This window comes from Coptis chinensis, chromosome 4 (genome assembly GCF_015680905.1).
Source record: "Coptis chinensis isolate HL-2020 chromosome 4, ASM1568090v1, whole genome shotgun sequence".
Classification (NCBI taxonomy): Eukaryota; Viridiplantae; Streptophyta; class Magnoliopsida; order Ranunculales; family Ranunculaceae; genus Coptis; species Coptis chinensis.
Genome location: NC_141459.1, coordinates 43,536,732 through 43,550,618, shown reverse-complemented (window position 1 = coordinate 43,550,618; position 13,887 = coordinate 43,536,732). Strand labels below are relative to the sequence as shown.

At 35.9% G+C, this 13,887-nt stretch overlaps 2 protein-coding genes and 1 long non-coding RNA gene across 3 annotated transcripts; 2 read left to right on the top strand and 1 right to left on the bottom strand.

Moving 5' to 3' along the window:
* Nucleotides 1-35: 35 nt before the first annotated feature.
* Nucleotides 36-2,411, top strand: LOC147503593 (uncharacterized). Its single transcript, XR_015220214.1, has 2 exons — nt 36-219; nt 2,183-2,411. It is a non-coding gene; the product is annotated as an uncharacterized LOC147503593 (long non-coding RNA).
* Nucleotides 2,412-3,765: 1,354 nt separating this feature from the next.
* On the top strand, nt 3,766-5,994 carry LOC147503592 (GDSL esterase/lipase At2g42990-like). Its single transcript, XM_086603979.1, has 3 exons — nt 3,766-4,279; nt 4,432-4,921; nt 5,448-5,994. Exons 1-3 carry the CDS (start codon nt 3,911-3,913, stop codon nt 5,639-5,641), a joined length of 1,053 nt encoding a protein of 350 aa, XP_086460105.1. The 5' UTR covers nt 3,766-3,910; the 3' UTR covers nt 5,642-5,994.
* A 432-nt stretch (nt 5,995-6,426) lies between these two features.
* Nucleotides 6,427-13,545, bottom strand: LOC147503591 (putative carboxylesterase Os04g0669500). Its single transcript, XM_086556878.1, has 6 exons — nt 13,249-13,545; nt 12,725-12,777; nt 8,904-9,027; nt 8,685-8,806; nt 7,005-7,112; nt 6,427-6,923 (listed from the first exon to the last, which is right to left on the bottom strand). Exons 1-6 carry the CDS (start codon nt 13,487-13,489, stop codon nt 6,834-6,836), a joined length of 738 nt encoding a protein of 245 aa, XP_086413004.1. The 5' UTR covers nt 13,490-13,545; the 3' UTR covers nt 6,427-6,833.
* Between the last annotated feature and the right edge of the window lie 342 nt (nt 13,546-13,887).

Below are 13,887 nucleotides of genomic sequence, written 5' to 3'. Positions count from 1 at the left end.
ATAGATAATAGATAAAACAAAAATAAGATAGATATTAGTAAGGATAGAAAACCAGTAGGTTTTCTTTGTTTTTAGGGGAGTTTGAAAACAAAAAGGAGTTCACACGGAGTTTTTAAAAACAGAGAGAGTTTTATACAGAGAAAAAGAAAGAGTTTTAATGAGAGAGGAAAAAGAAGAATATTTTTCTGATAGCTAGCTGATAATTGGAACTAATCACGGGTGAGTAGATAGTTTTATCTTTTCACTGAACTCATAGTTTTGTTCCTAGTTTGCTATTTAAAAATTTTACGAAACTTATTTCACTGCTCATTATTTTATGTTCGTTCTGTTTAGTTTACATACTGCCCGAACTTTGGAATGAACATATTTGTCGACATTGTAAATTGAACAATCAACTGCCTATTTTCATTTAAAACCTATAAATTGTTAATGGTGGATATAGGTAGTTATTTTTGTTGGCTGTAAATATTGTGGATGATCTTTTGAGGTTTGTTGTTGAATTGAACATGGTGGATGTTGGGTGAGGTGTTGAGGGTTTTGTGTGGAGTGGACACTGCTTTGTGGTGTCGAGCGATACTGTTGAAGCTCTGAAAGAGCTTTAATGGCCGTTGGATGTTATTTTGTGAGTGGGGAAAATCAAGTAAATGGTACAATAGTGTTGGGTTTTGATTGGGAATTGAAACCGAGTGGTTTCGGTGTGGGTTGAATTGTGTTTGAGTGTTGTGAACCTTGACAGGAGCATCAATGGCAGACAAAACGCGAATTTTGAGAAGGGAGGGAATCGCGATTTTGTGGTATAGGTAGTTTGGGTTTTTGGTAGGAATTAAAACCGTGTGGTTTAGTAGTGGTGGCGAGTGGTGGTTGTGGTGGCTGCGTTGGTGGTGGAGGCGCTGGTGAAGTGAGGAAGGAGAAAGTGAACAGTAAGTTTTGTTTCGATTGGGCTTGGGCTTTAGATTTGATTTGTTTGGTTGGGCCGAAATCAATAAGTTGTGTTGGGCCGAAACCTATTAGTTTTGGGCCAGTTCTATTTTGGATGGGTGATGTCTATAGAACTTTAAATAAATCCAAGTGGGTCAGGTTATAAACTTATGGGCTTAAGTTTAGTTGGGCTTGGGAAAGACTAAATACTTTAGGCCTTAGTCTTTGAGTTTTTGGTTGGATGAGTTTAGGACTGATTGACTGTTGTTGACCCTTGGCAGGTTGACTTTGACCAGTTGACTAGGTTTGACCTTTGACTTGACAAATGATTAGGTCTATTATGATAGGACTAGGGTTATATGCGTGCTTGGCGTTAGGCTAAGACTTTATATATATACGTGTGTACGTGTATTAACTACTATGTGATATATCAGTATTTTATGATATACGACGCTATGACACTTAGACATCGATATATTAATAACGCGTAAACAATAATACAAGAAACAAAATACTCCTCCGTTCTCTGAAATAATATATGCAATAAAGTTCAATAGTGTTATCAACAAATTTACCACACCCTTTTTGAATCTCTCCACACCTCAAGTTTTGGAAATGAGATTTTATGACTGAAGATGTCATGTGGTAGGTGGGCATTTATTGAATGTGTCATAAATAGCCCGTTAGCATTATAACTGGGTATTCATTAACTGTGTCATGAATGACCCGGGTATTCATTAAATGTGGCAGGAATGACCTAAGGTACATAAGCACTTAAGTGTGGGTGTATAAGAAAAGTAATTAATTAATTAATAAGAGAATTTATTTGATGGTGCGGGTGTGGTGCTTGGATTTGCATTTGAATATTTATAGGATATCTACATATGTGGTTTAGAATTTCTAACTTCCGTTTACAAGAAAGTAGGACTTAATAATATTTTGTGTAGGGACGATGTCCTATCCTTATACATAAATGGATATTGGTAAGATTTAATTCAATTACTAAGTTATTAAGATGAGTTATTATAATGAGTTAATAGAATAGAAGTCTTGCTTGGAAAGAAACTATACCGGTCGAAATGACAGAACTATCTGTCTTCCAAGCTGAGAATGATTAAGTTATGGGTACATATAAAGTGTGGTTTGGATAATTAAAGTATGAAATTGTTTTTATGTTGTTAGTCTACTCATATCAGTAAATTCCATTTTTGCTGACCCATGTTTGCTTTGTTTTGACAACATGGGTGTGTTTTTGGGAACATAGATGGAAGGCAGTGGAACCACGGCGTTTGATTTGGATTTGTTTCTGGAGCGGTCTGAGAGTTTATTTGATTAGGTTTGATCTTTTTGGAAGTATGTAATAACGTAGTTTCATATTCATATGACATGAAAATACGATATTGAAGACCTATTATTTTTAGAGTTTTATATTGATGATTTTTGGACGGAAGATAGTATTTTAATAAAGTGGTGGTTGAGAAATTTTAGAGAAATTTTGTTGTTAAATTGATTCTTTTATGATGTGGGTTTTCGGTTTTGGTATGAGTTGTATCTACCCCGTCATAGCTTGGGCTTTTAGACAATCGAACATAGTGATGTTTGAGATATTTATATTTCAAATATTCACTTTGTAATTGTTTAGAAATTCGGACTGTGACAACTTATGTTTCAGCAATTCAAATACCAAGCAGATGCTCCGTTTCAATGGCCATCTTTAGACCTCGATACCAAATCAACTATTCTATTAAATGAAGACTTCTACGTATAAAAATGATATAAACATAAAGGGGGATTTTCATAGGTTGTTAAATGAAGACATGAAAATGGTCTTGTGGTTAAAAATGATTTCCATTCATATTTTTTTCGTGGAAGTTTTATATTGTCATGGGAAAAGACTGTACTCATGAAAAGTAGGCAAGAAACTTTTTAGTAAAGTTATATATTTTATGAAAGTCTCTAAAATGTCTTACTGTGTTGCCCCTAAGAAATTTGTATATTTCTTTGATAATTATATATTCATATGTTACTGCCAATATATATTACAACCAAATAAAGTAACAAATCATAAATTTTTGAAAAAATTGTTGTTTTGTACTATAAACTTTGAAGTTTTTATCACTTCATGCCATGGACTTTTTTTTTTTCAAATGATTTAGGCCACGAACTTTATTTAACGTTTCACTTTAGGCCGCTGGTGATGTAGTTCCATTACAAGATATGCCTATGTGTACAAATGGAGACCTAACTAAGAGAAGTTAATGTGCCAATCTGTACTAATAGAAGATGAGGTGGTGTCGATCCGATTAGCCACATAGGCACATTATGTAACAGAATGGTTACATTTTTTTTTGGTCGGTTTTTTGGGTGTGGGTAAATTTCGTGGCCTAAATGATTCGAAAAAAAAAATCATAGCCTAAAGTGATAATAACATGGAAATTCATGATACAAAACGACCAATTTTATCTAAATTATTTGAAAGGATAACTTGTTGGTATGAAACACAAAGGCTTGCAAATTTCTAACTTTCACGTGTATCATCAAGCATAATACTAGTTCATTTTCTAAGAAAAATAATAATAGTTAATTCATTTTCTAAAAATTGTGGTAGGAACTAAGAAGTATATATGAGCAATCAAACAGGGTCTAAAATCTAATTAACTTTTACAATAAAACTAAAATAACCTATATGTGAATGAGGTGGACAGAGTATAATAAAAAAAAGAGAGATGGGCAGAGTAATTGTGTTGTGCATCTTCTTCCTTTTTTTTTAGTATCTCTAATCTCTTGAAGCACCACATAGTTCCACCAAGGCACCAATAAAAACTCCAACAGCCTAAGTAGCTTATGGGCCAATCCTAATAACTCTTCCCTCAACTTCCCCAATCCACTACTATAACTACTTATGGAGAGCTGACAACCATCAAAAAAAAACACACAAAGGAGAGCTGATTCATCAGTTACGTTCATTTCAAACATTACCATACTAACGAATATGATTCATGAAATATTAACCTGTACCATTCTAATTCAAATCTTCCTTCTACTACTAGGCCAGACCAGAGCAAAGGTTCCGGCCGTCATAGTTTTTGGTGATTCTTCTGTGGACGCAGGCAACAATGATTACATTCCAACAATTGGTAGAAGCAATTTCCCACCTTATGGTCGTGACTTCTACGGTGGCAAAGCAACAGGAAGATTCTGTAATGGCAGGTTGACAACTGATTTCATATCAGAAGCATTTGGGAATAAACCAGCACTTCCAGCTTATCTTGATCCAACTTATACTATAAAGGACTTTGCCACTGGTGTTACATTTGCTTCTGCAGGAACTGGCTTAGACAATGTTACTTCAAGTCTTGTAGTAAGTTGAAGGACAGTAAGTTATGATTTCGATTCCATTATTGTTGTTGCTTGCTATATGGTTATTGCAGTAAGTCATCTTTTCATAATCTTTGAAAATAGGAACTAAGGTTTTTGTCCAATATATAACTAAATTGTAACATTTTTTCCCAGTCAGTAATACCCTTTTGGAAAGAGGTGGAGTACTTCAAGGAATATAAGATGAGATTGACAAAATTCATGGGAATGAAGAAGACCAATGTGTTATTGCATGAGGCAGTATACATTTTTAGCATTGGAACCAATGATATTATAGAAAATTACTACGCAGTTCCTATGCGGTCATCACAGTTCACCATAGAAAAATACGAAGATTTTCTTCTGGGACTACTGGGAAAATTTGTTTTGGATATGTACAAATTGGGAGCTAGGAAAATTGCATTGACTGGGCTTACTGCATTTGGATGCTTGCCATTGGAGAGAAGTACAAATATCATGGAAGGGAATTCTTGCAGGGAGCAGTACAACAAAGTGGCTAGAGATTTTAATGTGAAGCTTAACGCCATGATAACTATGTACAACAAGGAACTCAAAGGAATCAAATTGGTGTATTCTGCTGTATACGACTCCTTGGTTGACGCTATTGAGAAACCCTACTTATATGGTGAGTTTTCATTACATTTTTGCTGCAAATATGTACACGAGAGAATTGGTAAACTACAACTCCGACTGAAGAATAGGTTTTACTTGTTTTTTGTATGTAAAAAGGTATGGACTGTATGTAGTTGTGTCTTGCCAATGCAACATCGGCTTCTTCTTTTTTTCGGTTTTTTCTTACTCTTTTGCCTTGGGACTACAAAAATGTATGTAGGGATGATACTTTTTACGACAAAATCTGTCTTTTCATTCATGGTATTCTTTAAAGGCCAACAGCTCTTGTGTACAGACTGCTGTGCGGCCATGCATATTCAATTCTAGTTTCAGAATTGTTGATCACTAAGAGTGGGACACTAATAGTTAAGATATGCCATCTTCAAACCTTATTTTAGTAAAACAGTTGTGTCAAAGGAGTTGCCTTGAAAAGGATTTCATGATGACCTATTTCCCATACAAGCATTTTAAATAAGTTCTCGACACGTGTTTTTTTCTTCAATTCTTTTTCACTATATTTTCTTTACGTGATAATCTAGGATTCGAAAAAGTTGCTATTGGGTGTTGCGGCACAGGAAAATTTGAGACCGCTTTCACTTGCAATGTATGGACTCCAGCGACATGCAGCGATGCAAGCAAGTTCATCTTTTGGGATTCAATTCACTACACTGAAAAAATGAACCGCATCGTATCTGACTATGCTATGAAGACAGCCTTCTCCGTCTTTTTGTGAATCAATCAAATAAACACCGTCTTCAATCATTGTCTGTAATGGACTCACGGGTGAAAGATAAGGTGATCAAACTACTAGAACACTTTTAAGTGAAATGCAAAGGCAATGCGAGCGATTCAGAAAGCGACAACACTATATATAGTTTGTTTAGTGCTTCAGGGAATTGTTGTGTGTGTCAATGCTGTTTGGTGTTGACATTAGTTGGAAGTAGATATCCATTTATGTGACTGAGGTAGTTGTAATCTACCATTTCAGTCATTTATGATAGACCTCATTTAGGCCTGTGCTTTGAGGTGGACTCCTAAGTTCCCACTTTTCCATCAAATAAGATCCTCGTCGCTTTGGAAATTCAATTGATGTCTTGATTAGCATCTATTGATGTAACCATATGATTCATAAATCCTTAAACTGAAATTAATAATAGTAACTGCTCCAACTACCAAGAGATTAATTAAACGAGGCTATCACAGGCTCTGTTTAGTTGCCTGGTACCCGTTCCCTGAATTTTAAGGACATGTCAAGGGCATACACTTAAACACCCCCACCCCCTCCCAGCAAAAATCTTTGAACAATAAGTATAAAGTTTTTTTTTTTTTTTGTTTGATAAGAAACTTTTATTAGAATGGAGTGCAAAAGCACAGCAAGTACAAGTGAGAACCTCACTTGTATCAGTGCAACTTACAAGGAAACAACCCAAGAGAACAAGGAAGAACTCCCTATAATGTCAAAAGAATCTGTGCAGGATTTCCTAAACAACATAATAAACAGGCATTCCAATCAAGCAATTTAAACCATAAGATCAATGAAATTTCCAATATAACCATGAATTGTTTGCAATCGTAATATATCTTTCTACAATGAAAGATTTGTTCAGTTGTAAATTCAGAGCAGAGAACTGTACCAAAAGAATACAGACACCAGAAGAAAGAATAAAAACGGATGAGCACTGTAGGTTAGTGTGGCATCTGTTATGAGAGAACTCTATGTTCTATATTTAGTATATCTGAATATCACAAAATTGGCACAGACATCTTCGAAGGTAATACATCTCAAGACAAGGAAAATGATAACGAAGAGGATATAAATATCAACAAAAAATTGAAGAAAATAAAATTTCCATTTGTTGTAGATAGTATTTCGGATAGTCTCATAGAAATGTTCTATGTATAAAGCACCCATTGCCCTACACAATTCACGAAGAACTCTTGAGACGTGTCTTGATCCACGACTCCAGCAACTGCATCTCTTCTGTGCTAATTGAATGACCAAGATTTGGGTAGGCCTACAATATATAAAAAAGGATGTTTCAAGAATAGGCAATATTTTAAAGTGAATAGTGTTTAGTGAAATCCTGATAAATTACCTTAAACTCACAACTTATGCCAACTTCTTGTAGAAAAGGAGGACCTGCTTGTCCTGCTTCAAACAATACAGTGCTGTCTGCTATACCATGGGACCACAAAATAGGTGTCTGCACATATATGAACTAAATGTCATGCATGCAAACAATCTCATGAAAACAGAGATAATCAGATCCCTGAGAGACTGCAGTAGGAAGACATATTATGTAGAGCATACTGCTTCAATAGAATGAAATTACACAATTATTCTCTTATAGATAAGAGAACAAGGACACTCCATTTGGAGGAAGTTTTGTTTCAGACAACCTGTAGTGCATGAGATAATGTAGATGCGCTTATAGGACACTCGTTCAAGTTTTGTGTTGATCAGTCTGCCAGACACTTTCTATAAGGTTGAAGTGAATATATGTCATTGCTAATGAAGAAGAAAGTCTGGAGAGAGGATACGGCCTAAGTTAGTTTCGGCCTTTTGTTTACTACAATATACTTAAGAAAATAACTGGGGATTACATAGCAGGTGACACTGACAAAAGTGTGTGTGAAATGTAACGCATTCCTGTTATATAGTATATAGAGAAATTGGCCATAGCATATTCTAATTTCCATAGAGAACCCAACAGCTAATATACTTATCCTAAAATAACTTCGTGGTCTCACCGAAAGGTTAGTGAGGCATGTACTTCAATGGTTTCAGATCCAAAAACCCAAGGAGGAAAATCTGAACAGGACAGTAGTACAGTAGTGAGGTCCCGTCATGAGAAGTTAAGAACCGACTACAATGGGTAATCCTAAGAGCATCTCCAATGGTGCAATTTCATTAGCATTACTTTTATGTTGACTTTGCTGAAAAACCACCTTCAATGGTGCATGTAACAGACCGTCTTCTGCACCACACACCACATGATTGAGTAACGGTCCGTCTTCTGCACGACCACCACATGATTGACTGTGGGACACTTGAAATTGAGCGCAAGTGTCTTTCTCAGTATATTAACACCTTTTAAGTGTAGGACACTGCATTTGATTGACGGCATGACACTTCAAGTGGAGCGCCAGTAAGTTTCTTGATTCAAGTGGGGTCCCTTTGCTGATCTGAAAATGCACCATTGAAGTTGCATTTTTCCCTATCACACTTATTCTTGCCCAGTTTCCCTACCACTTTATGAAAATGATACAAAAATATTACCAAATATGTTCTTACCAAATAAGAGTTTAGATAATTCCTATATGCACCTTAGTTTGTGCAGAATGACACATTTATGCTGAAAGTTATGTAGGCAGAAGGACTAAAAAGGGACATTTATTTTCATTCTCCCTAAAATATACAACTATCAATTTAAAAACGATCATGCAAATTAAATAGCTGTGGGAAATGTTTTCTATACTTGTTAAATTCTTCGGTATTTTATTACATATAATATGTTGAATAAACTATTTTAATATGTGCTTAGATATGTGTTTTGCTTTCTTAAGACGATTTATCACACCAATCTCACATTCTCCCCTGCACTAGCCATCTATATATGTCCTTATCATTGTTCCAAACAAAATATAGATTTGATTCAGGCTCATTGAATTACTTATTTAACACAGAAAAAGAAGCAAAGAAAAGAGAAATGTAGAAATTCGCAGGAATCATAAAAGCTATTTGTCACAGATCGAATCGAAAGGAGTAATTTTACCTTCTTTGCATCGGGTGCGATACTTTCGATAATAGACGGACCAACAGGAACCCATCCACTAAACACTGCACCTCCACCTAGCTTCTTGGGGTACAGCAACACACTAGCCAAGGTCAGGGCACCTGCCAAACTCAACAAATCAACTAGCCACTACTGTGAAACAGTGAAAACTATACAAGCAGAAAATAAATAAATTCAGGTGAAGGCACAAAATTTTACCTCCTTGGCTGAACCCACAGATGAATATTTTTTCAGGATCTGTGCCAGCAGCTACCTCCTTGTCTATCATTGCATGAACCTTTTGAACTGCCTTGAGTACACCACTTTCATTTTTTGGAGATGCCTAATAACAATTGAGGAAATCTTATTATCCCACTCAAGAAAAGTGACAACTGAAGGCAAGATTGAATACAGAAATCTAATTTCTAAAAGACCATACACGCTTCGTAATTTAAATTTGAAAATGTCAACTAACAAATTAAACCCTCTAACGAGTTAGAGGATTATTTAAGCAGATCACCCAGAATGAACTCTATTCAAGATAATGTTAACCATCAAGAAGATTATTAACGTCCATCATGCACAAGAATACATAAGAATATTGGTTACGCTCTGCTAAACAAATGAAATCTGAGTATAAAAGGACTACTGGATACGGATTACAATTGGGAATAAACTGTCCTCGTATTCACGGAAAGGCCTGCTGCACTAGATTGATATGTTCAGGAATCATGCACGAAGATGGGACTTGGCATGTTTCATTTCTTCGTTCCATCCCTTTTCACTGCAAAAGGAAAAAAAAAAGGCTAGGACTTGGCTTATGTGAATCGAGTTTAGAAGATATTGTTAGATTCTCTGCATGGACCAAAAAAAAATTTGAAATTAAACCTGCGTACTGGGCATCACCAAATTAATCTGCGACCAAGATATGAATGAAAAACGACTCTTATGACGAAGGATGACATATACAAAAACGCACGTACATTTGCACTCTCCAATGCCTCATTTACTTTCACGCGGCTAATGACTGAGATCCTGCAGCTATACCGGAACAAGTCTGCCCACTTACAGCAAGTCAAAAGTCAGAGATAAACATCTACAACATCTTGAGCTCATCCTGGATGTTCTTCATACGGAGAAACTCTATTTTTAATTGAACAAATGTTATTTATTAGTCGACTCAGTTAGCTTTCTGGGGGGAGTTTATGATTAGATCAGATTATGAGGTTCTCTCTTAACGGTCAACAAAAGGGTTCTGGTTGACGCTCCAAATGCTTTCGGCATCTCAGAGTACTTCAGCCTCCACCTTCAATACGGACCCAGGAACCCTAATTGTGTGACAGACACCCTCAACCAGACCCATCACATTTATTAGTCACACTCCATGCCTGTTGTTTCCATTTCAGATAAATACTTCAGTCTTTATTCTGACCGTGGTGGCGTGGTTGGATGTCTCAATGGATTTTGTAGTATGAATTCTACCTACTAATGAGAGACTAACCTCCATCTCCATTGTAGTAGATATGTTCTCGAAAACGGCTCCCTTTGTACCATGTAAGAAAACCTCTGATGCATCCCAAATTGCACATCTTTACTTCCAAGTTCTGAGAGGTTATCTGATTGCATCGTATCCCATAGAGTCACCCTTGAATGATGTTAAGTTTACCAGTTATTTTTTGAAAGACCTTTGGGGAACTTCTAGAGAGCACTCTCCAACTTCTCTGAAGATTGACATTCACACTGACGTTGTCAACAGAAGGTTGGAATTCTCAATCTTGTTCTCTCTCATGCCGAACAGCTGCATAGGATTTGGTTGTGGTCTATGTTTATAATTGTCACTGGCGCTGGGTAGTTAAATTGTCACCGAGTAATTATGTTCACTATTTCACTGTTAAACATCGAACTCGACATTTCGCTGATTCGATCAACCCTCGATTCTTTAAAGTTCTACACTTAAATCATATTTATTTTAGTTCATTGAGTATTTTGATTGTTTATTGATTGATTGGGTTCTTAATTGGCTCTATTATGTTGGTATTTCAATGATAAATATATTTAATAGGTATTTGTAAAGAAATATAGTGTTCTAAAAAATCGCCTGATTAATACCGATTAATCCCCGACTGAGTAGCGATTTAACTGCACAGCACTGGCGTGTCCTCTATTACTTCGCATGGACTTGCTCCTATTGGCATACAGACCGTGTTTGTTCCTCTACTTAAGACTTTGCTACCTGCATCACTGCAATTCATAATGATATTCAGCAATGCCTCACACAGATCTATGTCAACCTACAAAGCTGATGAAGACAAGTATCAAACATTTCTTTCAATTTGGAAATCTGATTCTGGTTCATTAATGAAGGAACGGCGACAAAGCCGTGCCTCCAAATTCCAACTGTGGCCAACCGGCCCATTTGGCCATTTTCAGTTGTATAGTGTTGTGGACCCATAGCTAATAAGTTTGATACACCAGCTGGAGTTTCCCATTATTTCCATGTTGTGGACTTCCATCTTGTTTTTGCAAAAACATAACAACCTTAAGGCACCAAGCCTTCGTGAGCCTCAGAGGTGGAACCGTGTAAGTCTCAATAAAAACTTAAAAATGAATAAACAAATAAAAGGCTTAAATAACCTACAAAACATAGCACTAAATCCATAAAATGAGAAACAATATGCCATTTGAACAAAATTACTAAAGCATATATGAAAATCATTGGGGCTATAAAAAATAAATGAAAGTTATAGGGGCCAAAGGTTTTATCTTGTGGCAGACGCGGTTGTGCAACTTGTGCTCCATGTATGAAAAAAAATAAAGAGAAAGAGCCAAAACCCCATAAATAATCACATATTCAAATATCACAAAGAGAATAATAAACTTTTGTTTCTTGGTACAATTGACGAATCATTGTCTTTAGAAGAACATAGAAAGCCATGGCATCAGAATCTGAAGAGATTTGACCTCCCTAGGTGGAAATAAATGGAAGAGGAAAAATAGGGTTTGAGTAATAGAAAGTTTTGATGGACAAAACAAACTTGTTTTTATCCTTTAAGAAACATAAACAAACAAAAAACTGAAAATATAAAGTCCAAATTTGTTGGTATTGGGCAGGATCAACGCATGAGCCCAATTATCCCAAAGCTTAAGCCTCAAGGCGCACGCCCTGGTCGCGAAAGGCGCGAGATGTGCCTTGAAACTTAAGCCTCAGTGCGTTATTTAAATCATCCTTATCTTCCACTACATTGCCATTTTCGAGTTTTCTTTCTACTTTTACTTGCCAAGGACTATGGTCGATACTTGGCTAGATGCCGTGACATCACCCCTATTAGGAGAATTTTTGTTTTGGATTCTCTCTATCAGAAGCTTGATCCTACCCTCTACTAGCAGTACAAGACATTTCGACCTAGATGACATGCACTAAATCACCAGAGAATAATGATTCCTGTTGCAATAAGAACTGATGAACATGTGAGCAATCACCTGCTAATTAGTCCGTTTTAATCCATTTATTTCCTAGTCTCCTAGTTCCTTAGTTTGAATATGGTACTTGACTTGCAAGTAAACATTCATAAACAATATACAAGGCCCAGTTGACTTGTATTGCATATTTGAGTTTTGGAGATTTAATGAGATTTGAGGGTTTGTTTCTTTAAGAAATGTTTTACGTTATGTTTAAGATGAAGTAAACAACTTAACCCTAAAGTCAACTGAGTATCCTTGAAGTTTGTTTCCACATTCAATTTCACAACACTACGACTGTGTATACACAGTGCACCACATTCACCAAATAAAACAATGGAAACATTGTAAGAAAGATGACTCAGAATGTTAAGCATATAAATGTTGACTAAAACGAATATATCCCAAATTCCAGATTTTAACCTCATATTAAGTGATGGGAAAAAGACACAAGTCTCTGTCTTTTTTGCATAGTTCTACAGTAAAATTCAAAAGAAACTTGAAGTATTTACGTAACACTACTAAAACATAAATGTCAAAGGAAACAAAACTAATGAACTAAGAAGGAAAGCACGACTTACAACGGTAATTGGTATCTCGTGAATGTCAAACCAAGAAGGCATTACACCACCATCTACAGAATGAGGCATACGTATAAGAACGGAATAGCAAGCAGTTGAAAACACTACATAATAACCTCATTAAGATAACTCAACATATGTAATGTAACACTTCCTTGTTGACAGTATACAATACTAGTATTGCATGGAAATTGTAATGGGATTAAGGTAATGATGCAGCATAGCTAGTTGCTACCGAAAGCATGGGGGTACATGCATTATCAAGTGGGAGAGAAATGATAAAATCCTGAATGACTTGTGTCTAAAATTGTTATAAGCACAACAAGGCAAAGGGAATGTCAAAAACACCCTTAGGGTATTTATGCTAATAATTGGAGTTTGTTAGAACAATAGTTGGTTCCATCCGCATAAATAAACAGTGCTCTCATCAACATTAAAGGTTCCAATTCCAGAGTATATTCTGGTGTTGTATCAAGTAAGAAAAAAAAAACATGAAAAATAATAAAAAACTCAATGAAACTTACTAATAGGAACAGTAACAGTAGGGGCAGATGGGAAAGACCAACTAGTGTTTCTAAACTCAGGAGAAGTAAAAAAAGTCTTGATTGGTTCATTTGCAGGGCCTGAATCACCCAAACCATGAAGCCAAAGTACAAAACTTGGAGCCATCATCGTATTTTTTTGAGGAGTTGGGCTTGATTGGAAAAACAAGATTATCAAAATAGTACTTGTGATTGTGAATATGAAAACTGCTACTGGTTTCATTTAAACATGAACGAACAAATGTTTCAATGCAGAGAGTTTCTCGGCAAGTATGGAAGGTTGGAGTCAAATGTCTTAAAACCCCTCATGGTTTTGTACAAATACCCGTGACGCGAAAGTTTTTGATACATATCGTAATGTCCAGAATCGTCATCAAAATATCCCATGTAATCTGTCGACACATTGGTCGAAATATTCTCAAAGATGATAATGGCATGGGAGAATAAATTTGACATATAATAAGTTTGACAGGAAGAAAAAAGGGATCAATCCATTTATATGCAATTAACAAGTGTATTAGAAGGAGGAATTTTATTCGTACAGAAAAAAAAAATGTAAGGATAAAAGAGTTACAAACCCCGGCCACTAGAAATAAGAAAGTAAAAATTGACATATTATCC

Bases quoted from the DNA above. Each gene is read 5' to 3' on its own strand.
- LOC147503592 (XM_086603979.1), top strand. From the start codon at position 3,911: ATGATTCATGAAATATTAACCTGTACCATTCTAATTCAAATCTTCCTT. The intron at 4,280-4,431 runs GTAAGTTGAAGG...ATTTTTTCCCAG, and splicing joins ATGTTACTTCAAGTCTTGTA to TCAGTAATACCCTTTTGGAA. The intron at 4,922-5,447 runs GTGAGTTTTCAT...GTGATAATCTAG, and splicing joins TGAGAAACCCTACTTATATG to GATTCGAAAAAGTTGCTATT.
- LOC147503591 (XM_086556878.1), bottom strand. From the start codon at position 13,489: ATGAAACCAGTAGCAGTTTTCATATTCACAATCACAAGTACTATTTTG. The intron at 8,807-8,903 runs GTAAAATTTTGT...TGAGTTTGGCAG, and splicing joins CTGTGGGTTCAGCCAAGGAG to GTGCCCTGACCTTGGCTAGT. The intron at 6,924-7,004 runs GTAATTTATCAG...TATATATTGTAG, and splicing joins GCATAAGTTGTGAGTTTAAG to GCCTACCCAAATCTTGGTCA.